At 45.0% G+C, this 27,523-nt stretch overlaps 1 protein-coding gene across 1 annotated transcript in view; it reads left to right on the plus strand.

Annotated features, from left to right (window-relative positions):
* Positions 1–27,523, plus strand: part of LOC126173147 (serine proteinase stubble) — a 538,296-nt gene that overhangs the window by 261,721 nt on the left and 249,052 nt on the right. The window contains exon 2 of the mRNA XM_049920937.1: positions 27,002–27,097. Within this exon, the coding sequence (XP_049776894.1) occupies positions 27,004–27,097 (94 nt within the window). The 5' untranslated portion in view covers positions 27,002–27,003. The remainder of the gene's footprint in view (positions 1–27,001; positions 27,098–27,523) is intronic.

Here is a 27,523-nt window from a genome sequence, read left to right on the forward strand (position 1 = left end):
AGGAAGGACTCCACAGCTTTGCCAAACGGCATTTTCTATGTATACCATCATAAAACCGCTAAAATCTTTACGAGGGGTCTTCAGTATGTAATGGAACAAATTTGGTTCTTGTTAAATTTCGGTTGAAAAAAAGCGGAATTTGTTGTGGGACTTAGCGAAATACCCGTAGTTTCATGAAGTTCCGTTAAGTGGCGACGCTGCACGTAGCCTTCTAAATGACATCAGTAACGGCGGAAAAGCAGAGCTTAGGCGGTTGCATAGTGTCTACAGAGACCTATCAGTGAACAAAACCACGACGAGTCGTTGGGCGAAGGGTCTGTCATCATCCCAACGTGGTCGCGCAAACTTGTTAGATCACCCTGTATGATCACATAGCTACCACTGCTAAGATGCTGGAACGAGTGGACTATCTCGTTCGATGTGACAGACGGATGCAAACGATATTCTCGTTCTCCACGATAACGCAAAGTCTCACACAAGTCTGTGCAGCCGAAAGGAGCTCAGAAAATTTCATTTTTACTATTTTTGCTTATCCACCCGACTGCTCAGATCTCGGATTTTGCGACTTCCATCTGTTTGGCCCAACAAAGTATGCAGTCCGCCGAAACCAGTACGTAAATGACGGGGAGGTTATTGAAGCAACAAGACGCTGGCTTCGACGTCAAGCAGTTGAGTGCTACCAAATGGTTCAAATGGCTCTGAGCACTACGGGACTCAATTGCTGAGGTCATTAGTCCCCTAGAACTTAGAACTACTTAAACCTAACTAACCTAAGGACATCACACACATCCATGCCCGAGGCAGGATTCGAACCTGCGACCGTAGCGGTCGCGCGGTTCCAGACTGTAGCGCCAGGACCGCTCGGCCACCAGCGGCCGGCTGAGTGCTACCATGCGGGCATACAGTAAGCTACCTTAAGGCCATCGCAATGAACGGAGATTATGTTGAAAAATAGGATTTTGTAGTCAAAAAGATTTGGAAATAATACGGTGAATTGGAATCCTGAATAAAACCAACCTGCTTTCAGATTAAAGTGTTGCGTTACTTACTGAAAACCGCCTGTATTATATTGCAACTAGTTTGTGCAATTTATGACAGCGCCAACTTTATATGTAACACATTACAAAAATAGAATTGTGGTAGACACGATTTGTAACCTAAAATTTTTCAACAGTTTGGGACCACAATCGTATAATAATGTTTAAATGAGTAAACTGTTTATTCTAATGTACAGTCATGATTTTGGCCTGTGGTCATTTTCCCCCTCGTGGTCTCGCGGTAGCGTTCTCGCTTCCCGAGCACGGGGTCCCGGGTTCGATTCCCGGCGGGGACAGGGATTTTTCCTGCCTCGAGATGACTGGGTGTTGTGTCGTCTTCATCATCATCATTCATACCCATTACGGTCGGAGGAAGGCAACGGCAAACCACCTCCATTAGGACCTTGCCTAGTAAGGCGGTGCGGGTCTCCCGCATCGTTCCCCTACGCTCTGTAAAGAAGCATGGGACTTCACTTTCAAGTACCACAGTCAAATGCCTGTTTTGTTGATCTTGTAGCAGATTTAATATTCAACTGGATACAGTTCGGAATGACTTTATTGGTCCTAATAAAATATTTATTATGCTGCAAATAGTTTCCACAAGTGTAGTTTCTGAAAATTTAAAATGGTGCAGACTGCATGACGGATGGTAAAGTTTGCCGGGTGACAGATGGTGGCATAAATTGTTCAAACGAGTAATAAAGATTTCAACAGCATTTTGGTGCTGTACATAATACGCATAGAAATATAATGAAGCTTTTGATCTGGGCAACATCTTTCCTACAGATCACTGAAATGAACTAAATGGAAGAGTTCCCCTCCTCGCTGCAAGATACCTGAGAGCAATCCCTGACCGAAAGTACAGTATTAATCTTTCTGAGTCTCATCCAGTCAAGTTATATACACTTATCAGCCAGAACATTACGGCCACTATCGATATAAACCCGTCCAGGCGATAGCAGCGTCACCTGGCGAGGAATGACGGCTGGTCAGACACACAGGGTGTAGCATCAGTGAACGTACTGTCCGTGTGGAGAATGTGGAAGTCGGGAGATTTATCTGATTTCGACTGTGTGGAGATTGTCGGGTATTAGAGCAGTGCTATGGTGCGTGTCTTCAACACGTGGCGAAACCAAGGTGAAACCACGTGCAGACGTTGTGGGGTTGGGCGACCACCCCTCCTTCTGATGTCAGACGTCATAGACTGGCGAAACTAAAATCAGACTTTGATGCTGGGCAGAGTACAAGTGTGTCTGAACACAAAGTGCAGCCGGCCAGGGTGGCCGAGCGGTTCTAGGCGCTACAGTCTGGAACCGCGCGACCGCTACGGTCGCAGGTTCGAATCCTGCCTTGGGCATGGATGTGTGTGATGTCCTTAGGTTAGTTAGGCTTAAGTTGTTCTAAGTTCTAGGGGACTGATGACCTCAGAAGTTAAGACCCATAGTGCTCAGAGCCATTTGAACCACACAGTGCATTGAACACTCCTAACGATGGGCCTCCGCCACCGACGACCCATGCATGTGCCAATGTTATTACCATGACATCGGCAACTACGACTGAAATGCGCTTGTGAACATCGGCACAGGACGCTGGCGCAGTGGCAGAGCGTTCCATGGCCTGAGGAATCCCATCATGCCAATGGGAGAGTGGGAATCCATCGTCCTTCAGGGGACAGCTACATGACACCTGTACTGCGTGGGCGGAGACAAGCTGACGTCGGCTACATTATGCTCTGGGGAAACGTACATGTGGGCATCTATGAGTCCAGTGGAGCTCGTGCAAGACACCGTGACGGCCAAGGAGCATCGCAGAGCGGTTGCAAGCCCGTACACCCCTTCGTGACGATCATTTTTCCAGACGACAGTGGCAATTATCAGCAAGAGAACATGACGATCATGTTTCTCGACGAGAGTGGCATTTTCAAGAATATAATGCGTCGTGTCACAAGGCCAGGAGCTTGATGGAGTGTTTCGAAGAATATAGTTGCGAATTCCAATTGATGTGCTGCCCCCAACTCGACAGATCTGAACCAGATCGAACTCATCTGGCATGTGATGGAACATGGCGTCAGAGCTCATGGACCCCCCTCCCCCCCTTCACGGAATTGACGAGAATTAGATGATTTATGTGTGAAGATGTCTTGCCAACTCCCTCCAGCAGCCTACCAAGGCCTCACTACATCAATGCCACGACGCCTCGCCGCTGTTATCCGTGCCAAAGATGGACATCCCGTCCGTTACGTAGGTAATCATAATTTTCTGGCTGGTCACGTTCTTGCAGCAAAGAGGAACGCACATAGAGTCTAAATTTAATGTAAACGCCAACGAATTGGGCGGATGAGATCAAACACAAGGCGTTCAAACGCAGTCGCTCCTACACCATTGGAGCAGAAATATGTGAAGGCTGTCTAGATGGGTTCTTTTTCCGTCTGGTGAAAATATTTCTGTTTGACGTTACTTCGGGAAATCGCAATTCGATGAAGGCGAAATAAAATGAAACAAAAATCACTTGCATCCAGTCCCCAATCGAAGAACACTTGCCTGCCGATGTGGCCAAGCGGTTCTAGGCGCTTCAGTCCGGAACCGCGCGACCGCTACGGTCGCAGGTTCGAATCCTGCCTCGGGCATGGTTGTGTGTGATGTGCTTAGGTTAGTTAGGTTTAAGTAGTTCTAAGTTCTAGGGGACTTATGACATAAGATGTTGAGTCCCATAGTGCTCAGAGCCATTTGAACCATTTGAAGCACACTTCCAACAAGGCCTGGAATCAAATGCAGGTCACCGTGACCTAGAGGCAGCGACGCTAACCACGAGGCCACGAGCTGTAGGTATCACTACCGTAGTAATGTCACAGAAATTAGAACTCACGCGGAAAAATTTAGGTGTTGATTTTTATGACGTGTGATTTGGAGAGTACCAGCCGAGAAATAGTCGGAAAGTGGTTCTCTGACTGCCAAGAAGTTACGTGCGAATTTCAAAGTCGTCTTGTCGCCCTCGAAAGTAGCAGCCATACCACCACCGCCTCCACGTGCGTCGTAACGCGAGAAAAGCGCACCATAAGTCACAGCTGAATTCGAACCATCCGGGAAGGAAATAGCGAGGTTACGCGAAAGCAGCAGCGGGCGGCAGCAGCGGAAGGTCGTTAGACGTGGAAGAAACGGGCAATAACCACGCTTACACGTGTGCCTTGCGCGAGTGGGCTGCCATTAGAGGCGAGCGGTGCGAAGCAGGCGACGACGCGCGGCTGGGCTAATGACGGCCCGCAGTTGGCGCCATTACGGCCGCAGCCGCTGCCGCAGCCGCTGCCGGATGAGGCTGCGGAGCCCGCGCCCCCAAATTATCACCCGGCGCGGGGGTTTCATGCCGAGGGCTCGCGCGCTTAGCTGGGAAAGCGTGGTAAACGCCAGCGACACGCCGCCGCCTATACTCCTCTGCGCTCAAACGCCCTGCACACGGCAGCAGTCTAGGGACCTGATCCACAAAGGAGACTATTCCAAAGTGACGACGAATTTGGCTAATTTACATTTGTCATTCCATAGGTATCGAGGCACTTCGGTACCTTCAGATAGGTAGACACGAATTTTCTCTATCTTATTACTAGTGACTTCCAACTGTAAGTAGGCTGTTTAGGTTCTTATGTTGGTAACGCCACCGCCACGTAGCGCTCTGTATGAAAATCACTGGCTGTGCTGTGTGCAGTCTGTGGCTGGGTGGCATTGTTGGAATTTGCTATTGTAGTGTTGGGCAGCTGGATGTTAACAGCGAGTAGCGTTGCGCAGTTGGAGGTGAGCCGCCAGCAGTGGTGGATGTGGGGAGAGAGATGCCAGAAATTTAAGAGTGGACGATCTGGACGTGTGTCCGCCAGAAAGAGTAAATTTGTAATACCGGATATCATGAACTGCTATATATATTATGACTTTAGAACACTATTAAGGTAAATGCATTGTTTGTTCTCTACCAAAATCTTTCATTTGCTAACTACGCCTATCAGTAGTTAGTGCCTTCAGTAGTTTGAATCTTTTATTTAGCTGGCAGTAGTGGCGCTCGCTGTATTGCAGTAGTTCGAGTAACGAAGATTTTAGTGAGTTAAGTGATTTGTGAAACGTATAGGTTAATGTTAGTCAGGGCCATTCTTTTGTAGGGATTTGTGAAAGTCAGATTGCGTTGCGCTGAAAATATTGTGTGTCAGTTTAAGCACAGTCATGTATAATTTTTCTAAGGGGACGTTTCACAACTTTTGAAAGAGGCGGTAGTTGCTTCGTGTTCGTCGTCATCGTTGTTGTAGGTGTCGTCATCGTCGAAGTTTGTCGAGCTCCTCAGAAACTAATGATTGATCGTGTTTATTTCCTTCCACTCTAGGAACGAAATTAACATCTTAGCGAGCCGATCACACACCACTTGGGAACGATGCTGTCAGCAAGGAAAAATTCGCCTAAAATCGGGTACCCTCAAGTAGGCTGGGGGGTCTCCTGGGAGTCGACTTCCTCCCAGGCAAAGCTTCATGGAGACCCTCACTAAACCTGGTCTGCCGCATCACCGTGACAAAATGTTGATTGCCACGGGTTCTCGACTCAGCCAGATACGTAAAAAGTACCTTCTCAGCATGTATATTAAGCCGTGATGACTGCAAGGCGGGGGGGGGGGGGGGGGGAAGGGGGGGAAGGGTGCAAAAAACCCTCTCATTTCTCCATCTCACAAAGCCTACCAAAAAAATGATAGGACTAAGGTTTCGACTTAAGGCTGGGGCCATTCTGGCCCAAAGTGACGTGTCTTCAGCCTTGTGTCTACGAGGATTACCTGGTTTGGGTGAAATCCTTCGCCTAAGGATTCACAGTCTCTCCTCGGGTAATGAGACATTTGACTACTTTAAAACAATCATAGCCTAGGTTCCGGAGAACTGTGGAACCACATGAGGCGATACTGACCCTACGACGCGTATCAGAAGATAGCTTAAAAAGAGGCAAACCTACGTTCCTAGCATTTGTAGATTTAAAGAAATCTTTTGACAATGTTGACTACACTAGCATCTTTCAATTCTGGAGGTAGCAGGGCTAAAGTAAAAAGGAACGAAAGATTATCCACAATCTGAACAGGACCAAGACTGCAGTTGTAGGGATCGACAGTCATGAAAGGGAAGTGCCGGCCAGAGTGGCCGAGAGGTTCTAGGCGCTTCAGTCTGGAACCGCGCGACCGCTACGGTCGCAGGTTTGAATCCTGCCTCGGGCATGGATGTGTGTGATGTCCTTAGGTTAGTTAGGTTTAAGTAGTTCTAAGTTCTAGGGGACTGATGACCTCAGATGTTAAGTCCCATAGTGCTCAGAGCTATTTGAGTCATTTGAAAGCGAAGTCATAGTTGACAAGGGCATGTGACAGGGTTGTTGTCCATCCCTGATGGGACCCAGCCTGCATCTTGAGCAAACTGTGAAGGAAACCAACGGAAATCTAGGAAAAGGGATTACAATTCAGGGAGAGGTGATATAATCATCAGGTTTTCCGGCGACCTTGAAATTCTGTCAGAGCTGGATAAATACTTGGAACAACTGCTGAACAGAATGGATAGTGTCTTGAAAGGATGTTGTAAGATGAATTTCAAGAAAAGTAAAACAAGAGTAATGAATTTAGTCGAATTAAATCTGATGATTTTGGGAAAATTATATTAGGATATGAGAGACTTAGAGTAGTAAATGATTTTTGCTGTTTAGACAGCAAAACAACTGGTGATAGCTGAAGTAGAAATACAGGTTGGCAACAGCTGAGAAGCAGGACTTCGCTTGCATCCGATATAAATTTGAACGCTAGGCAGTCTTTTACTGGAGATATTTTTCTTGAGTGTAGCGTTGAACGGAGGAGGAACACATATGAAAATGTGTTGAGACAAGAAGAGAATAGGTTTCGAAACGTGGTTTCAAAAAATGATGAAGACTAGATGGGTAGATACAACAATTGAGGATGTACTGCTTCATATTGGGGAAAAAAATTTATGGCACAGCTTGACTGAAAGTAGCAATCGGTTGACAGACACAGCCTAAGGCATCAGGGAAATGTCAATTTGGTAATGGTGTGGATAGAGGTAGAGGGGTAGGAAGTAGAAATTGTAAAGGGATACGTAGGCATGAATACCGCAAGTAGATTCAAATGTATGTGGATCAAGTAGTTAGAGATGAAGAAGCTTACACAGGATATATAAGAGCAGAGAGCTGCATTAAACCAGTCTTCGTACTAACGACGACAGTAACAATTTTTGCTCCCTAAGAGAAGCAGCCTTTGTCTGAAATGAATATGACTTTTGGCTCCCTTAATACTCTCATAGTTGCTCACCAACTGAAAAGCCATTTGGATATCTTAATAGAGGTATACTTACTGCCAAAGTGACAAGACATCGTTAGCCCGAAGTGACAAGCCATTTGGTTGCCTTGAGAGAGTCATAGTGAGGTCTTAATTGCAAAAAGTATACGTACGTATGGGCTTATGAGGGTGAAGTTTCCAATGGACTTCACAAAGCACGTGCTCCCTCGTGTAAAATTCACAAGGTACTCACTCAGTTTAACACGTTGCACTTCAATGGAAAAATATTATGGACTTTTGAAAGAACGGATAAGGGAATTTTGAAGGTTTAAAGAGACTTACATTTATCCGAAAGTCGAGTCCTTTCATACCTCATTTCATCCAAACCAGAACCTATAAACCTTTTTACTTCCTGTCGCCACTTGCGGGTTCTTGAACGCTTGAAGCCGCGGAAAACCATTTCCATGTAACATTGTTCGTTAACTAAATGTTTTGGGAAAGGAATGTGTTAGAATCTAATGTTAGTAAAATTTTCTTAGTTCTTACATTCCTTTTATCTTGCGTATACCTAATAAATACTTATGATTATAGTTACAATACGTCATTTTTAAAACAGTAGTTCAAATTTTTGCATGAACCTGAATCTCAAATTTCTGTTCTTTTTCAAAAAAAAGTATTATTCGCTGCGACGTTAAAAAATCTTCGTGTGTGCCCATAATGATTTCAATTCTTTTCGTATTTAATGTCATCAGTTCATTAAATTATAATTTTTACTGCAAAATTTTATTCAATTAATTAAGCTTTTTATTTGGAAACTGTTCTAAAATTCTGTTTTATCGGACTATCGCTAAAGTTTCCCTAGCAGTGGGACCTCAACCAGAGGTTCAGTCTCAGGGTCTATTTTACGAGTAGATTCTACCCTATGTATGGTCCTGGTCCCGGACGCTCTGTGATCGGTACACAGTATCTCTTTTTCCAGGTAGCTTCGTACCGCTTAAGTCGTTCGTTTCATGAACTTACTATAAAAACAACTCTGAAGAAATGCAGCAGGAAGTCAGTTTGTAAAGACAACGTTTGTTCTGCTCAATAGATACACGAAAGAAATTGCGCCTCTTCTAGAAGCAGTGTATTGTAGGTAAGAAGAGGAACGAACTGTTCCAACGCTCAGGTTATTCCCGTTTCCCAGAAGATTCGTCGAACAGGCAAATACAAATATCACTGACGTGTCTCTTGAAGAATTTGGGAAGACGTGTTATGCTTATGTATTAAGACCTTTCTGCAGGCTGAAAAATCTCCTCTCTTGGAACCGACATGGATTCTACGAACGACAGTCGCGTGAAACCCAGCTAGCTCACAACACCCAGAAGACGCCCAACTTACCGCCGTATTCGTTGACTTCGGGGAGGCATTCGATATAGTTTCGCACATAACCTAATGAACAAAATACGACCGCACGAAATATCACTACAGGTTTGTGACAGGTTTAAACAGTTCCTAGCAAACAGAATGCAGCATGTCATTTTCGACAGAGTGAGATCTTCAGACATAAGAGTAACTTTGGAAGTATGTCAAGAGTGTATTTAGGACTATTGTTTCGAGGCTACAGGGATCTCTCCTAACAATCGTCAGGTGCATTTTTACTGGCGTTTCGGCAGATATTTGCAGTTTCGCCCCTGAAATTTATAGATGAAGTCGACCCAAACAAACGATCCTCTTCATATGTTACACGTGAAGCCCAGTGTCAACGCAAAGTGTCGATTTGTTTCCCGCTACAGAGAAGATCATTTTTAAAGCGAAACTTTACGTGCCACTTCGATAGTGCGATCTCGAATTACTCTAGTGCGATATTCGTTTTACAGGCATGTATTAACAAGGACAGTAGAACACAAAGAATGACCAGTACTCCATTATTCTCTAAAAATCATCTTGTTTGTAACGGGAAACAAACCGACTTCTTCTTTGTGATTTGATTCGCTTCATGCGAGGCTGATTCATTTGGCTTCAAAATAAAGAGAAAATGTCATAACGCTCCGAAATAAAAATGTCTCTCTGTCCTAAAGAACTTAATGGAGGTCCCAAGACTAAGAAAGACCTGATATAATAGCCAAGGAGCGAAAAAGAAATTTTTGTAAACAGATTATTTTATTTTCGCCTTATCTTATAATTTTTATACTTTTTTCCGTGAAGCAAAGACTTTTACTCTACCTTAAATTACGACTGTAACGGTGTAATAGGTTTTACGTTTTCGTTGCAAGTTTCCAATGGAGTACACGCTGTTGTAGAGCTTCCTGACAAATTGTACTGTATTTTTATTTTATTATTTGGGTTCTTGGTGTGCAGTGAGTACCTTAATGCAGACGCGGTACATACATCTGACCAATTAAAACTTGGTGTCCGGCTATCACTCCTTGACTCATGCACGACTTCTGACCCCACCCCTTCCCCCTTTCCATTCTCACCCATCAGGACTTTCATTCTGGCAATGCTTCCAATACCTGTTTCCTACTCTCCAATAAAACAAGCTCTCCCGCTTATCTCGCTGAAAAAGCACTCTCTTTACAAAGAACATCGCGGAAAAATAGCTTAGCCACAGCCCAGAAGTTGTTTCTGTAAAGATTTTTTCACTCTGTAGCAGACTGTGCGCTGTTGTGAGCCTGTGGATGGCAGTTACTTATTTTTAGCACTGTGCTATACAAGTATTCAAAGCTACAGAGTAATGGTCTTAAGTATACTCACTCTTTGTATTGCAACTATAGTGTGACCGACAGGACTCTAGGGTTCGATTCCTGGCACCAATCTAACTCTTCCTTTTACATGCAACTATGTTTCACAGTGCAAGTCAGTTTCCAGTATCAATATTATCTCCCTTAAAATATTTTATTCAACTCGTTACATTGCTTAGTCATACATTGGTTATCGTACATTTTCTGCAGTCATTAATAAATCTGCGACGCGAAGTGGCGGAATTTACCACTGTCTAAGTATTATTATACGATTCGTATTTTATTTGTTTTCTTGAATGTTGTCTGGAAGCCGGCCGCTGTGGCCGAGCGGTTCTAGGCGCTTCAGTCCGGAACCGCGCTTCTGCTACGCTTGCAGGTTCGAATCCTGGGGCATGGATGTGTGTGAAGTCCTTAGGTTAGTTACGTTCAAGTAGTTCTAAGTTCTAGGGGACTGATGACCTCAGATGTTAAGCCGCATAGTGCTTAGATCCATTTGAACCATTTTTTGTTGTGTGGAATATAGAAAAACAGTAAATCGTTCGGAGCATGTTAGAACTAGTTAAATACCATTCGTATTACAATTTCCAGTACTTTTCAATGCAAGCATGTTCGGTACAATATTTACGTTCAATGTAATGAATCATGAGAATCTTTTCGAGTTACCTGCTGTAGAACTATGCGAACGTACTAGTCATCTCTACAAACCACTGTGACTAAACTAGCACACTATGTTTGTTTCTACCAGCTCCCTTTAAATTGTCTACAAGCAATGAATGTACCACAGTTCCAGAGAAAAGACAGTCGGAATTCAATTACGTTTTCTTCTGATGCATCCGCTGGTGACTGTGATATCACAATGTAATTCATGCATATCGTATCTACGTACCCAATGCAACAGTACTTCGGTTGTTTGTAGGACAGTGCCCTCTTTTCTACCTAAGTGGCTTATCTGGGTTTAGAACTCTCAGTTGGTGCCTAGTGTTTCACCACAAAACCGCACGAGGTCGTCACCTTGAATAGAACACGGAACATCTGTCTTAGAAGCCAGTAACGCTAACCACTAGCCCACTAACAATCTAATTTGTATACACACCGACAGATAGCCTTCAAAACCACTGAAACTGAATTTACATTGCTTCAACTGAAAAACTACTACTTCCACAAATCAAGCACATTACTTCACCAACAGAATTATTGACCAGAAAATAATTTTTACTGAAACAAATAGAGCTATTGCAATTCGATTCTCGGGAAAAAAAATTATGAGCGATATATGATACTGTTAAGTCATAACATCTGGTGCTATAGAAAGTAGGTACTCTGATGCTTGTGCAAGAGATGACGCTCTGTATCACCGTAAACGTATGTATTAGAGTGTGAGTAACTGCTTGCAATTTTAATACAAATCTACATGTTCGATGTAACGACAACGCAGTGCGAATTGCAGGGGCTTTCAACATGTCATTTCTGAGCAATACTGTTTGCGCTCCTAGTTGTCCATACACAGTGTACCATGTTGAACGTCACTACTGTTAAATTTATTGACGTGTTTGTGTCTTAGAACATCTCGAGCGGTTGCTTCATGCACTGAACAGTTTGCATCCAAAGATTATTCCGTCCCAAGGTTGCAGCTTACTCTTTCGGTGCGCATCACGTCAGCTGCTGTGTAAGTCGCGATTAATGACCACTAAGCAATACTCTGCAACGACATAGTGTAGTTTTTTCTTTGCCGCTACACAATCCAGAAAAATAGTTAAAGCAAAACTTTCCATAACGTATTTCCTAACTTCATAACAGTTGCAAAACTGAATTTTTGTGGCGTGCTGTAAAATCGAAAGCAATGAAATGAGCTCAGTGCGTTTTTTTTTTTAGATTTACGTCCATTATAAACAATCCAAGTGATCAACACTTATACAAATAACACTGTGGTTACATTAGAAAAACACTCAATAGCAAAACCTGGACTGCAAGTACCTGCGCTCTTCGTCTAATGACGTGCTATAATAGCGATATATATATGACGAGACGAGAATGCACGCCTTTTAATTCTCGCCTCAGCAGTGAAAAAGTGAGTTTCTGCCGCTGATTGTTGTTATAGTTTCTCAAATAAGTGTGTGTCAGGTCCTTATTCGACCACGGTTAGCTGTTACTAACAAAATATTTCACGCGACTTTAGAACTACATAAAATGTGTATGACAACAGCACAAATCAAACTTGGGATCCACTGTAGAGTTTCCGGACTTTTTGTACTGTCTTCAAAAATGGCCTAAAGGATGTGATTGTGTATACACTTTTTCTTTTTCACGCGTGTTTTCGCCTCTTCGCAAACAGAGAACGACCGCAACTAGCAGTCTTCGTTGAAAAGACTTATTCTAACGAAAGCAACGAAGGATAAACACAAAAATAAATCAGAAACTCGGATGAGAAATTTCTCTTTTCGTAGCGGTAATCTTTTAACTCACTGTAATGTGATTCGTAGTATATTACACGTATATATACAGGAAAGTGCAATAGGACACGTAGACGCCCTGTAATCGCATCTGTACGACTCAATATACGATAGGAACATTCAGCTAAGAAGTAGTGCAATTAGTACTCCATAATACGATATATGGTTGCCAGGAACTTTCAGCATTACCTCGCAACTGAGTGACAGAGTTTTTAAGACTGTTGATGAGCACCGATCAGATCTTTTGCCACTCCTAAAAAAGAAATATTCTGCTGCTCTGGCGTAGAGCACTGATTTGGGGGATATTTATAAGTCAATTTAAAAAATATTAAAGGAATGATTTGTACACAATTCAATTTACGTTAGTAACGTCACACCAAACCTGATAGTAGTACCAGAAAAGGGACGATGATCAGGATTTAACAGGGACCAATGACCATCGCAGTCTGGTCCCTTTAACCCCCACAAACCAACCAACCAGGATTTAACATCCCGTAGTCGAGAACATCATTGGAGATGGTGCATGTGCTCGAGTTGGGAAAGGACGGAGAAGGAAACAGCCAGTTCCCTGCAGTTGTCTCAACTGATGTACTGAAGCAGGACGAATGTAAACTTGGATGGTTGAGTGGTGTTTGACCCTGGATTCTATCGGTGATTTTTTTCTGATAACATCTTGTGAGAGACCAACGAACAGAAGCCTGTCGCATAAGTCAACAGACTGATTCTTACAACAAAAAAGATCTTTTTTAGCAGACGTAGAAGTATATTAGAGCAGGAGCCGGGAGAACAGTTTTTACTTGTATCTCCTTTTGCTGCATAGCGACAATCAAGAATATTTGTGCTGTATAATGTTATTAGAGCAATTTATCAGTGATCAGTATCTCCGTGGAGTTGTCGAAAAGTTTGTTTACATTGATAAGATCGATTTTACTTTATTTTTTATTTCTTTTAAGAAACTTCTTCATTTCCAGGAAGTAATTTGTTTCCATTGTCATACGTGATCCGTATAGTACACGCCAGTAACGAAATACCTTCCTTAAATAAGGTGTGGTGTAATTTCGAGAAGCATGAGCGAATTTTCGTAAACGAATTCATCCATGAGCTTGAATTAGTGACTTCCATTCTCGAACTGAAGTGTAAATTAAAAGAACTTTAGCTAGGGATTGGGACCTAATTCGAGCGTTGAGAACGTTACTGTAAGAATTGACCCCAGCAGCAATGGTTTTTTTTTTTTTTTTTCATCAGCCTTCTAACTGATTTGATTGAGCTCATTACGATTTCCTGTCCTATGTCAATCTGTTCATCTCGGAGTAGCATTTACACCAGCACCGTTAATTGTCTGATGTATATTTTGCCATACCTGTATTTTCCTGTAAGTTTTGTCCTCTACTGCTCTTTCTAATACCATGGAGGTATGTCTTAATATATGCCATACCTTCGTGTCACTTCTTCACAGTAGTTTGCAAAGTCAGGAAATGTAGATTCTGCAGAGACCTCGTAGCATGTATACAAGTTCATTTAATTTTCAATTTCCTCTGACACCACGTCTCAAACGCTTTCATTACCTCCTTTCCCAGACGAAAGTTCTCAGAAGTACTTTCCTCAAATAAAGGACAATGTTTGATGCTACTAGACTTCTCTTAGCTTTGACATTATTAGACTTTTAGCTAGGAGTGGCACCGTTACCTGTACTAGTCTGCTTCTCATGTCGTGCTCTCTTCGTCTATCATGCCCTATTTTAACTTTAAAGCAGTAGAATTTGTTCTATTCCTCCATTTTCTGGTCTTCCATTTTGATATTAAGACTGTCGTAAATCTCATTTCCACTTCTCCCCAGTACTTCTGTCTTTTTTGGTTTACTCTCTAACCGTATTCTGAGCTCATATGATTTTTCGTTCTGTTCAAAAGATCCTGTAATTCATCCTTAATTTTACAAAGGATTTCAGTGTCTTCGGTTGTTTGCAGATGACGCTGTCATTTATCGACTAATAAAGTCATCAGAAGATGAAAACAAACTGCGAAACGATTTGGAAAAAATATCTGAATGGTGCGAAAAGTGGCAGTTGATCCTAAATAACGAAAAATGTGAGGTCATCCACATGAGTGCTAAAAGGAACTCGTTAAACTTCGGTTACACGATAAATCACTCTAATCTAAAAGCCATAAATTCAACTAAATACCTAGGTATTACAATTAGGAACAACTTAAATTGGAAGGAACACATAGAAAATGTTACGGGGAAGGCTAACCAAAGACTGCGCTTTCTTCATTCAGGAACCGCGCGACCGCTACTGTCGCAGGTTCGAATCCTGCCTCGGGCATGGATGTGTGTGATGTCCTTACGTTAGTTAGGTTTAAGCAGTTCTAAGTTCTAGGGGACTGATGACCTCAGAAGTTAAGTCCCTTAGTGCTCAAGGAAACATTTTTAGACTGAGTTTTATTGGCAGGGCAGTTAGAAAATGTAACAGACCTACTAAGGAGACTGCCTACACTAAGTTTGCCCGTCCTCATTTAGAATACTGCTGCGCCGTGTGGGATCCTTACCAGATAGGACTGACGGAGTACATCGAAAAAGTTCAAAGAAAGGCAGCACGTTTTGTATTATCGTGAAATCTGGGAGAGAGTGTCACAGAAATGATACAGGATTTGGGCTGGAAATCATTAAAAGAAAGGCGTTTTTTGTTGCGGCGGAATCTTCTCATGAAATTCCAATCACCAACTTTCTCCTCCGAATGCGAAAATATTTTGTTGACACCGACCTACGTAGGGAGGAACGATCACCACGATAAAATAAGGGAAATCAGAGCTCGTACGGAAAGATATAGGTGTTCATTCTTTCCGCGCGCTATATGAAATTGGAATAATAGAGAATTGTGAAGGTGGTTCGATGAACCCTCTGCCAGGCACTTGAATGTGATTTGCAGAGTATCCATGTAGATGTAGATGATTGTCATCAGCGAGCCTCGCCAGTGATATCCTTTCACCATGAATTCTAATCCCACAACGAACTTGTCCGGCCTTTCGCGATTGTAGAGTTCAAAGTGTCTTGACCGTACATTCTCAGTTCAGGAAAGGAGTGTTCGGGCACATCAGCTTTCTGAAAGGTGAGTACACTTACCTCTACGAAGAGAGGCGTGCACGAGAAATATCCCATTTATATGTCAGTAGGCCGCGGAAAGGTACGCGACGAGCGCAGGCTTTACGGTGGGGTTCAAGCAATCAGCGGAGGATGTGGGAACTTTCTTCCCTCCCGCGAAGAGTCGCTATTTGCGCGGATGACCGCAGCCGGCACCTCTATTGGCCGGTGCTATTGGAGAATAGGCAGCCGCCGTGGCGCCGGGGCGATCGCTGGCCGCGATGCCGCTAATGGGGAGCGCCGCAAACGGGCCGTTTACTGCTGCAGCGCGCTCCTCGTTTTGTACGGCGGCTACTGCGTTTCCATCAGCGGGCGGCGTTCTATCAACTCCAGAAGCACCTCGTCCTTATATTTACGCCGGCACTGACTTCGCGAGTAAGTGAAAGTGCTGCGGCAGTCTGACATACACGGCCCCGACACTCACAGCTGTGTGTTATTATTGCGAGACGGCTGGAGAAACACTTCATTGTCAGTTAACGTCATATGCGCCGTAACATTAACGTTTTATTTAATTCTTATTCTACTTTATCTACGGAAGAGTTATTATATTTTGCGTCCCACGCATTAGTAAAAAAAACAATTTTGCTTTTTCTTCCACTTCACGACATTCAAACACAATTTTTTTCATAATAATAATTACTTATTCTTCAAAAGAAGACTGTACTGAAAAATTCTGACGTTTATGACCCCGATGCAGCAACAACTGCGGAACTGGACTGCTTTGAGCCGGAAATCTGTTTTGTCGATTTTCCCGCCTGTGTGGTAGCTTTCTCAAAAATGGTTCAAATGGCCCTGAGCACTATGGGACTTAACTGCTGTGGTCATCAGTCCCCTAGACCTTAGAACTACTTAAACATAACTAACCTAAGGACATCACACACATCCACGCCCGAGGCAGGATTCGAACCTGCAACCGTAGTGGTCGCGCGGTTCCAGACAGAAGTACCTAGAACCGCACGGCCACCTCGGCGACGGTAGCGTTCTCAAAAATGGTTCAAATGGCTCTAAGCACTATGGAACTTAACATATGAGGTCATCAGTCTCCTAGACTTAGAACTACACTCCTGGAAATGGAAAAAAGAACACATTGACACCGGTGTGTCAGACCCACCATACTTGCTCCGGACACTGCGAGAGGGCTGTACAAGCAATGATCACACGCACGGCACAGCGGACACACCAGGAACCGCGGTGTTGGCCGTCGAATGGCGCTAGCTGCGCAGCATTTGTGCACCGCCGCCGTCAGTGTCAGCCAGTTTGCCGTGGCATACGGAGCTCCATCGCAGTCTTTAACACTGGTAGCATGCCGCGACAGCGTGGACGTGAACCGTATGTGCAGTTGACGGACTTTGAGCGAGGGCGTATAGTGGGCATGCGGGAGGCCGGGTGGACGTACCGCCGAATTGCTCAACACGTGGGGCGTGAGGTCTCCACAGTACATCGATGTTGTCGCCAGTGGTCGGCGGAAGGTGCACGTGCCCGTCGACCTGGGACCGGACCGCAGCGACGCACGGATCCACGCCAAGACCGTAGGATCCTACGCAGTGCCGTAGGGGACCACACCGCCACTTACCAGCAAATTAGGGACACTGTTGCTCCTGGGTTATCGGCGAGGACCATTCGCAACCGTCTCCATGAAGCTGGGCTACGGTCCCGCACACCGTTAGGCCGTCTTCCGCTCACGCCCCAACATCGTGCAGCCCGCCTCCAGTGGTGTCGCGACAGGCGTGAATGGAGGGACGAATGGAGACGTGTCGTCTTCAGCGATGAGAGTCGCTTCTGCCTTGGTGCCAATGATGGTCGTATGCGTGTTTGGCGCCGTGCAGGTGAGCGCCACAATCAGGACTGCATACGACCGAGGCACACAGGGCCAACACCCGGCATCATGGTGTGGGGAGCGATCTCCTACACTGGCCGTACACCACTGGTGATCGTCGAGGGGACACTGAATAGTGCACGGTACACCCAAACCGTCATCGAACCCATCGTTCTACCATTCCTAGACCGGCAAGGGAACTTGCTGTTCCAACAGGACAATGCACGTCCGCATGTATCCCGTGCCACCCAACGTGCTCTAGAAGGTGTAAGTCAACTACCCTGGCCAGCAAGATCTCCGGATCTGTCCTCCATTGAGCATGTTTGGGACTGGATGAAGCGTCGTCTCACGCGGTCTGCACGTCCAGCACGAACGCTGGTCCAGCTGAGGCGCCAGGTGGAAATGGCATGGCAAGCCTTTCCACAGGACTACATCCAGCATCTCTACGATCGTCTCCATGGGAGAATAGCAGCCTGCATTGCTGCGAAAGGTGGATATACACTGTACTAGTGCCGACATTGTGCATGCTCTGTTGCCTGTGTCTATGTGCCTGTGGTTCTGTCAGTGTGATCATGTGATGTATCTGACCCCAGGAATGTGTCAATAAAGTTTCCCCTTCCTGGGACAATGAATTCACGGTGTTCTTATTTCAATTTCCAGGAGTGTACTTAAACCTAACTAACTTACGGACATCACACACATCCATGCCCGAAGCAGGATTCGAACCAGCGACCGCAGCAGCAGCGCGGCTCTGGACTGAAGCGCCTAGAACCGCTTGGCCACAGAGGGCGGCGGTAGCTTTCTCTTCAGTTACAGTTGTCGTGTTATACAGAATACATTAAATAATACAATAGGGTATTCCATGCATATTTCCTATTTTGTACCTCTACAACCTTATTTTGTTCGAAGGGTAGCGAACAAAAGTTCATTTTAATGTGTACATCGTGTCGTCTGGTATTTATTATCAACCACTTGTCCTGAAAACTAAACTCTATTCTTCATTAAAATGTCTATCGATTACAAGAGAAACTCATTTGCATAGACGTGTAATGTGCTGTTCATACCTCCCATGACCCTTATGAAACCTACAGAACGACAAATGCCGTGTCTTCGTTTCATACCTACTGTAATTTATTCTATTGTGAGTCCGCCGTGATGCCAAACACTTTTGTTATTTGTTTATTTACTCCCAAAATAGTTTCAGTGACAATATCGCCATCATAAATGGATTCTTTGACTCAAAAAAATGCAAAAATAGCATAATAATAAACATTGTAAAACATTATTACATATGTACTATATGGTTCCAAATATTCTTTTCTGCGAATAATTTCATAATACTTTATTTACTGTACGTCACAGTATGGTTTTCATGATTGTTACCGCTGTTTCAGATCGTTTTCTTGTTTTTCTCGGCATTCATTATGTTACGTGCAACAGTATGAGTAGCTGTTAGTAAAGAAGTACAATAACTTGAACTTCTGTATGTCGGTGTTGTATAGTTGGGGTTGCGGTAGTGTTTTGGATACAGTTTTTGGGTGTACTAGGTTGTTACATAGCTTATCATGTACTCACGTTTGTTGGATGGCTTGCAGATACTTTTAGACGCAGGAAAACAGTAGCTGCAAGCTGTCCTACAAACGTGAGTAAATGACAAACTGCCGGCCGTTGTGGCCGAGCGGTTCTAGGCGCTACAGTCTGGAACCGCGTGGCCGCTACGGTCGCAGGTTTTAATCCTGCCTCGGGCATGGATGTGTGTGATGTCCTTAGGTTAGTTACGTTTAAGTAGTCCTAAGTTCTAGGGGACTGATGACCACAGATGTTAAGTCCAATAGTGCTCAGAGCCATTTGAACCACTTGAACATGACAGACTACGTAACAACCTAGTACACACCAAAACTGTATCGACAACACTACCGCAATCTCAACTGGTTGAGCGTGGCTACCGACCTCAGCTCAGCAGACAGTACTGTCTGCAGTGGTACTGTTTTCTGCATTGTCTATAGTCTTTGTTGTGCTGAGTTTTGTTTCGTGTGGAGCTAACTTTCGTATACAGAAGCAGACGTCGTGCTAAACTCAGTCCTGTTCTCTAATGAGTCACGCTAGATTGACGGGAAGCTGTCAGGCCCCGTCGAGTAACTGCGATTTGTATCGATTGACCTAGCTCCCGTCACAGGAAGCGTCGAGTATCTTCAAGCACTGCGGGAATATATTTATTTTGTGTCACTGTAAGCGATAAGGCTGCAATTTTTGTTACCGAGCGAGGTGGCGCAAAACGCTCTCTCATTCCGGAGGACGAAGGTTCAAACTCGCGCCCGGCCATCCAGATTTATGTTTTCCGTGATTTCCCTAAATCGCTCCAAAGAAATGCCGGGATGGTTCCTTTGAACGGCCACGGCCGATTTCCACATCCGTGACACAATTCGAACTTCTGCTCCGTCTGTAATGACCTAAATGATGACGGGACATTAACCCAATCTTCCTTTCTATTCCCTTTTTTGCAACTTTTATTGTTTTTGTTTTGTAATAGTTTTACGTGCAATATTTGTCTCGTCATTAGGTGTGTCTTTATTTGCTTTAGGACTTGAACTGCATTTATTCTACGTTTTTTTTTTTAATTGCAAGCCTAAATACATGTATTGCCTAGCACCTAGTACAGTAAACAGTCACAAACTATCCTACTTACTCTATGGACGGGTTTCTACATTTACATCTGCATGACTACTCTGCATTTCACACATACGCGCCTGCCAGAAGGTACTTCGAACCACCTTCCGACTATTTCGCTACCCCTCACCACTCTCGAACAGCGCGTGCGAAAAATGAACACTTAAATCTTTCTGCAGGAGTTCTGATTTCTCTTCTTTATTATATTTTTCTTATTTTATTATGATGATCATTTCTCTCTATGTAGGTTGCCAACAGTAAAATATTTTGACATTCAGAGGAGAAAGTTGGTGATTGAAATTTCTTGGAGAGATCTCATAGCAACAAAAACCGCCTTTGTTTTAATTATTGACGCCTCAATTTGCATATCATATCCGTGATAGTGTCTCTCCCACATCGCGATAGCACAAAACGAGCTGCTCTCCTTTGAACTTCTTCGACGTCCTCCATCAATCCTATCGGGTAAGGATCCCATACAGCACAGCAATACTTCAGCAGAAAACTAACAAGTGAAGTGTAAGCAGACTCTTTACTACATCTGTTGCACCGTCTAAATGTTCCGCCAGTAAAAAGTAGCCTTTCGTTTGCCTTCCCACAACATGCGATCGTTCCAACGCGTCGGCACGGTAGCTCAGCGTGTTCGTCCAGGGAGCTGGCTGATCTCTGGAATAAAAAAACTGAGTGATGAGATCAATAACGGATTTCAACGGATGTCATGTGACGTCCGTCACGATCAAATACAAAAGAAAACTTGCAAATTGTTCCTAATTGTAACTCCTAGGTATTCAGTCGAATTGACAGCTTTAGATTTGTGTGATTTATCGTTTAGTCGAAATTTAACGGATTTCTTTTTGTAGTCGTGAGGATGACATCGCAATTTTCCTTATTGAAAGACAATTGTCAATTTTCGCACCTTTCAGACATCGTGTCTAAGTCATTTTGCAATTGGCTTTGATCTTCTGATGACTTTTCTAGAAGATACATGACAGCATCAACCGCAAAAAATTTAAGAAGGCTGCTCCTAAATCGTTTATGTAGATTAGGAACAGCAGTGGGCCATTAACACTTCTTGGGGGACGCCGGATATCACTTCTGTTTTATACGAGGGTCGCCGGCTGCGGTGGCCGTGCGGTTCTGGCGCTGCAGTCCGGAACCGCGGGACTGCTACGGTCGCAGGTTCGAATCCTGCCTCGGGCATGGGTGTGTGTGATGTCCTTAGGTTAGTTAGGTTTAAGTAGTTCTAAGTTCTAGGGGAAGCCCGCATCTCGTGGTCGTGCGGTAGCGTTCTCGCTTCCCACGCCCGGGTTCCCGGGTTCGATTCCCGGTGGGGTCAGGGATTTTCTCTGCCTCGTGATGGCTGGGTGTTGTGTGCTGTCCTTAGGTTAGTTAGGTTTAAGTAGTTCTAAGTTCTAGGGGACTTATGACCACAGCAGTTGAGTCCCATAGTGCTCAGAGCCATTTGAACCATTTTTTTTTTTTTTCTAGGGGACTGATGACCTCAGTAGTTAAGTCCCATAGTGCTCAGAGCCATTTGAACCATTTTTATACGAGGGTCGGAACTTTAATAGTGGCAATTATTTATTTACAGCTCGTACAAAATAGATACGTGTTCCAAAGTTTCACTTACCTTCAAAGTAGTCACCAGCCAGTTGCCAGCGATGTGGTTGTAGGATACTCTTAGCAGTACCAGTTGTGTTGACAGTTCGATCGGCGCGGTCTATTGTCCGACGAATTTGTAGCAGTTCTGAAGTGAATGCCGTGAAGTGTTTCCTTCAGTTTAGAAATCGAGTTGAACTGACGAGGGCTTCAGTCAGGGGAGTGCAGTAGGTGGTATAGCACTTAGCAGCCCCACCAGTCAAACAAATCAGTAACAGCTTGCACTGTACCTGCTTGAGCATTGTCCTGCAAAATGATGGTCAAGTCCTACAGAAAGTGACATCACTTCTGTCTCTAAGCTGGTCGTAGATTGTGTTCCAAAAATGAACAACATAGAGACTCCCAGCCAATCATGCCACATGAATGTGAATATCAAATTTCTAAAAAAATATGATTAGGAAACAGAATGGTAAACTATATGGGTGCGATCGTGTTGAGCGTGACAATTTCTGTCTGAAATGAAAGAAATTAAAAGGATGTTAAACCTGGCTTTGAGCGATGGCATTTTTGCGCCGACTAGAGATGTCCATCGCATGTAGTTCCCTTAACAAAGCTCGCTCGGTTGAGATGGTTCAGCGTTTACTAACAGCAACAGTTTCAGGTCAGGTTTGAAACCTATTGCCACTGACAAGGCGTAGCATCCGCCTTTGCGCTCTATGAATTGTGACATTTCTACGATCTCCGTTCTCAGTTCGTGTTACTCGGCTGTGAGTGACACACCGTACCTTACAGATACGCTAGACAGTCGTCGTTGTGACACTAATATCTGATAACTTCATACACGATATGAGACCTGTCAAAGAAGGTAGCTCATCTCCACCACTGTGTCACGTCTTCGCATCAACCCATGTTACGGCGCTGATTCTGTCGCGCACACACCACTTCATGTCACGAATGGCGGCGGAGACTCATATAACTGCCTGGAGCGGTTCCACACCACCTATAACGCTCCAGAGTAACCAGTTATTACAGACTGGCGGAAAAAACACATAAGAGTGACGCTAGTGGCGCGACTGTGTCGATGCAAATGGCAGGGCATTCCGTCTTCAGGCCGCAAGTGGCCCACCGGGACCATCCGACTGCCGTGTCATCTTCAACTGAGGATGCGGGTACGAAGGGCGTATGGTCAGCATACTGCTCTCCCGGTAGTTATGATGGTTTTCTTTGACCGGAGCCGCTACTATTCGGTCGAGTAGCTCCTCAATTGGCATCACGACGTTGAGTGCACCCCGAAAGGACGCAAATGAGGCTTGCTTTAAATACAGGCTTGTAACGGTCGTGAGCGTTATTGATCTTTGGGATTGGACGCGGTGCATTAGAATGCCTTTAACGCGACGAAGACGCCATTATCGACACCTCACTGACTTTGAACGAGGATGTGTAATAGGACTACGGGAAGCAGGATGTTCTCTCTGGCATACTGCAGGAAGATTTGGTATGAATTTAGCCACTGTACATCATTGCTGGCAGCGGTAGCCACGAAAGCCACAAGAAGACCGGGCTGCGCGTGGCCACATGGCCCTATCTAGAGGGAAGAACATCGAGTTTGGCATGCGGCTCTGGCGCATCGTACTGCGTCTGCAGCAGCTTTTGGGCAGCAGTTGGCACTACAGTGACACAACGAACTGTTACAAATCGGTTACTTCAAGGACAGCTCCGAGCCAGACGCTCACTAGCGTGCATTCCACTGGCCGCAAACCACCGCCATTTTAGATTTAACTGGTGTCAAGCGAGAGATCATTGGAAGGCTGACTTTGCCGACAGCTCAGGTTCTGCTTCGGTGGCAGTGATGGCTGTGTGCTAATTAAGAGGCCAGTTGAAGGCTTGGAACCAACCTGTCTGCGTGCTACACCACTGGATCTACAGCTGGAACTGTGGCCTGGGATGCGATTTCGTATGACAGCAGAAGCAATGTTGTGGCTATCTCACGCCCCCTAACCACAAATCTGTACGTTAGTCTGGTGATTCGCCTTGCTGTGGTGCCATTCATGAAGAGGATCCTAGGGAGTGTTTTCCAACAGGATAACGCTCCACATCTACATCTACATATATACTCAGATAACCACCAAGCGGTGTGCGGCAAGATGGCACAATTGGCGCCAAAGTCATAATTTACCCCCTTTGTTCCACTCGCGGATAGCGCGGGGGAAAAACGAATGTCTGAACGCCTCAGTACGAGCTCTAATTTCCCTCATCTTTGAATGGTGATCATTGCGCGATTTGAAAGTTGGTAGTAATAATATTGCTCTACATCCTCGGTGAAGATCGGATTTCGGAATTTAGTGAGTAGCCCTTTCCGTTTAGCGCGCCGTCTATCTGCAAGTGTGTCCCACTTGAAACTTTCTGTGAGATTTGTAACGCTCTCGCGATGGCTAAATGTACCAGTCACGAATCTTGCCGCTCTTCTTTGGACCTTCTCAATCTCTTGAATCAGACCCAACTGGCAAGAGTCCCATACAGAGGAACAATACTCTAAGACTGGACGAACTAACGTATTGTAAGCTATTTCCTTTGTTGAAGGACTGCATCGCTTCAGGATTCTACCAAGAAACCGCAATCTAGATTTCGCCTTACCCGTTACTTGCGTAATCTGATCATTCCATTTGAGATCATTTCGAATAGTCACACCAACATACTTGACGGATGTTTCGCTTCCAAATCTGGGCATTTATTTTGTATTCGTACATTAATGGGGATTTTCGCCTTGTTATATGCAGTAGGTTACACTTATTAATATTGAGAGGCAACTGCGAGTCATTACACCACGCATATATTTTCTGCAAATCCTCATTGATTTGTTCACAACTTTCGTGTGATACTACTTTCCTGTAGGCTACAGCATCATCGGCAAACAGTCTAATGCCGCTGTCAATACCATCAATCGGATCGTTTATGTAAATCGTAAAAAGCAGCGGACCTATTACGCTGCCGTGGGGCACACGTGAAGTTACGATTGTTTCTGTTGTAGCTCACATACCGCTGTTGTAACCTAACACTTTCTACAGGGCGTCTACATGTTGCCTTGGCCTGCTCGATCACCAGAACTGTCTCCAATCGAGAACATATGGGACATCATCAGAAGACAAGTTCAGCATCATCCACAAACAGCATTAAACGCCCCGTACTGAGCGACCGAATGCGACAAGCATGGAACTCCATCCCATAAACTGACATCCGGCACCTGTACAACACAATGCAGGCACTTTTGCATGCTTGCATTCGACATTCTGGCGGCTACATGGGTTATTAGCGTACCAGTATTTCACATTTGCAGTGGCATGTCTAGTAGTTTCATTAACATGTGACCGAGCGAGGTGGCGCAGTGGCTAGTACACTGGACTCGCATTCGGGAGGACGACGGTTCAATCCCGCGTTCGGCCATCCTGATTTACGTTTTCCGTGATTTCCCTAACTCACTTCAGGCAAATGCCGGGATGTTTCCTTTGAAAGGGCACGGGCGACTTCCTACCCCGTCCTTCCCTAGTCCGATGAGAACCATGACCTCGCTGTCTGGTCTCCTTACCCAAAGAAACCAACCAAACATTAACATGTGATCTTGTGATGTTAATCACATCAATGTGTTACCTAGACAAATGTACACTACTGGCATTTAAAATTACTACACCAAGAAGAAATGCAGATGATAAACGGTCATTCATTGGACAAATATATTATACTAGAACTGACATGTGATTACATTTTCACTCAATATGGGTGCGTAGATCCTGAGAAATCAGTACCCACACAACCACCTCCGGCCGTAATAACGGCCTTCATACGCCTGGGCATTGAGTCAAACAGAGCTTGGATGGCGTGTACAGGTACAGCTGCCCATGCAGCTTCAACACGATACCACAATTCATCAAGAGTAGTGACTGGTGTATTGTGACGAGCCGGTTGCTCGGCCACCATTGACCAGACGTTTTCAATTGGTGAGAGATCTGGAGAATGTGCTGGCCTGGCCAGCAGTCGAACATTTTCTGTATCCAGAAAGGCCCGTACAGGACCTGCAACATGCGGTCGTGCATTATCCTGCCGAAATGTAGCGTTTCGCAGGGATCGAATGAAGGGTAGAGCCACGGGTCGTCACACATCTGAAATGTAATGTCCACTGTTCAAAGTGCCGTCAATGCGAACAAGAGGTGACCGAGACGTGTAACCAATGGCACCCAATACCATCACGCCGGGTGATACGCCAGTATGGCGATGACGAATGCACGCTTCCAATGTGCGTTCACCGCGATGTCACCAAACACGGATGCGACCATCAGGATGCTGTAAACAGAACCCGGATTCATCCGAAAAAATGACGTTTTGCCATTCGTGCACCCAGGTTCGTCGTTGAGTTCACCCTCGCAGGCGCTCCTGTCTGTGATGCAGCGTCAAGGGTAACCGCAGCCATGGTCTCCGAGCTGATAGTCCATGCTGCTGTTGTCTTGCAAACGTCCCCGTGTGTTGGCGCAGGGATCGAGATGTGGCTGCACGATCCGTTACAGCCATACGGATAGGATGCCTGTCATCTCGACTGCTAGTGATACGAGGCCGTTGGGATCCAGCACGGCGTTCCGTATTACTCTCCTGAACACACAGATTCCATATTCTGCTAACAGTCATTGGATCTCGACCAACGCGAGCACCAATGTCGCGATACGATAAACTGCAATCGCGATAGGCTACAACCCGACCTTTATCAAAGTCGGAAACGTGATGGTACGTATTTCTCCTCCTTACAACAGGCATCATAACAACGTTTCACCAGGCAACGCCGTTCAAGTGCCGTTTGTGTGTGAGAAATCGGTTGGAAACTTTCCTCATGTCAGCACGTTGTAGGTGTCGCCACCGGCGCCTGCCTTGTTTGAATGCTCTGAAAAGCTAATCATTTGCATATCACAGCATCTTCTTCCTGTCGGTTAAGTTTCGCGTCTGTAGCACGTCATCTTTGTGGTGTAGTAATTTTAATGGACAGTAGTGTTCAAATGTATTGCCGAAATATGATTACTCTACATTAACTAATTTTTGGTGTTCCACTTTTTTCGTCAGTGTATTGTAATATATTATGTAACCTTGTATATTAGATTTCTCAATAGTCTATAAATTTTAACAAAGCAGTCCCAAAATTTCACAAACTGTTTATGCGCTATTGTGTAAGTTGGCACACATAATTTTTACAGGAAAACTGAGCCGTCCGTAGTGTCAGCCTTACAGGTGAGAGTGACTGCTGCGTCTGTGTTGCAGGCATGAGGATGCGGTGGGTGCTGGTGGTGGGCGCCGTGTCGCTGCTCGTGCCGCCGCCCGCCGCCTGCGCGCTCCGGTCGCTGCAGCGAGGACACAGTGAGTACTCTCAAGGGCACCACTTCCCACTCCACCAGTGGCAGTCACACGCTTTTAATTTTATGTTTATAGACTCAAGAGCCGATTGAATATTTGTACCGAGGCCGGGCATCGAACCCAGGTCTCCTGCTTATTAGACAGGTACGTTAGCCACTAAGCCACCTTGGCACAGTGGTTCACGCAACTGGCCGGGTTACCCTGGCACGCCTCCCTCCTGCCGGCCTGAGTGGCCGAGCGGTTCTAGGCGCTACGGTCTGGTTTCAATCCTGCCTCGGGCATGGATGTGTGTGATGTCCTTAGGTTAGTTAGATTTAAGTAGTTCTAAGTTCTAGGGGACTGATAACCTCAGAAGTTAAGTTCCATAGTGCTCAGAGCCATTTGAACATTTGAAAGCCTCCTTCCTCGATCCAAATTCTCACTGCTGCC

The sequence above is a fragment of the Schistocerca cancellata genome, chromosome 1, assembly GCF_023864275.1.
Source record: "Schistocerca cancellata isolate TAMUIC-IGC-003103 chromosome 1, iqSchCanc2.1, whole genome shotgun sequence".
NCBI lineage: Eukaryota > Metazoa > Arthropoda > Insecta > Orthoptera > Acrididae > Schistocerca > Schistocerca cancellata.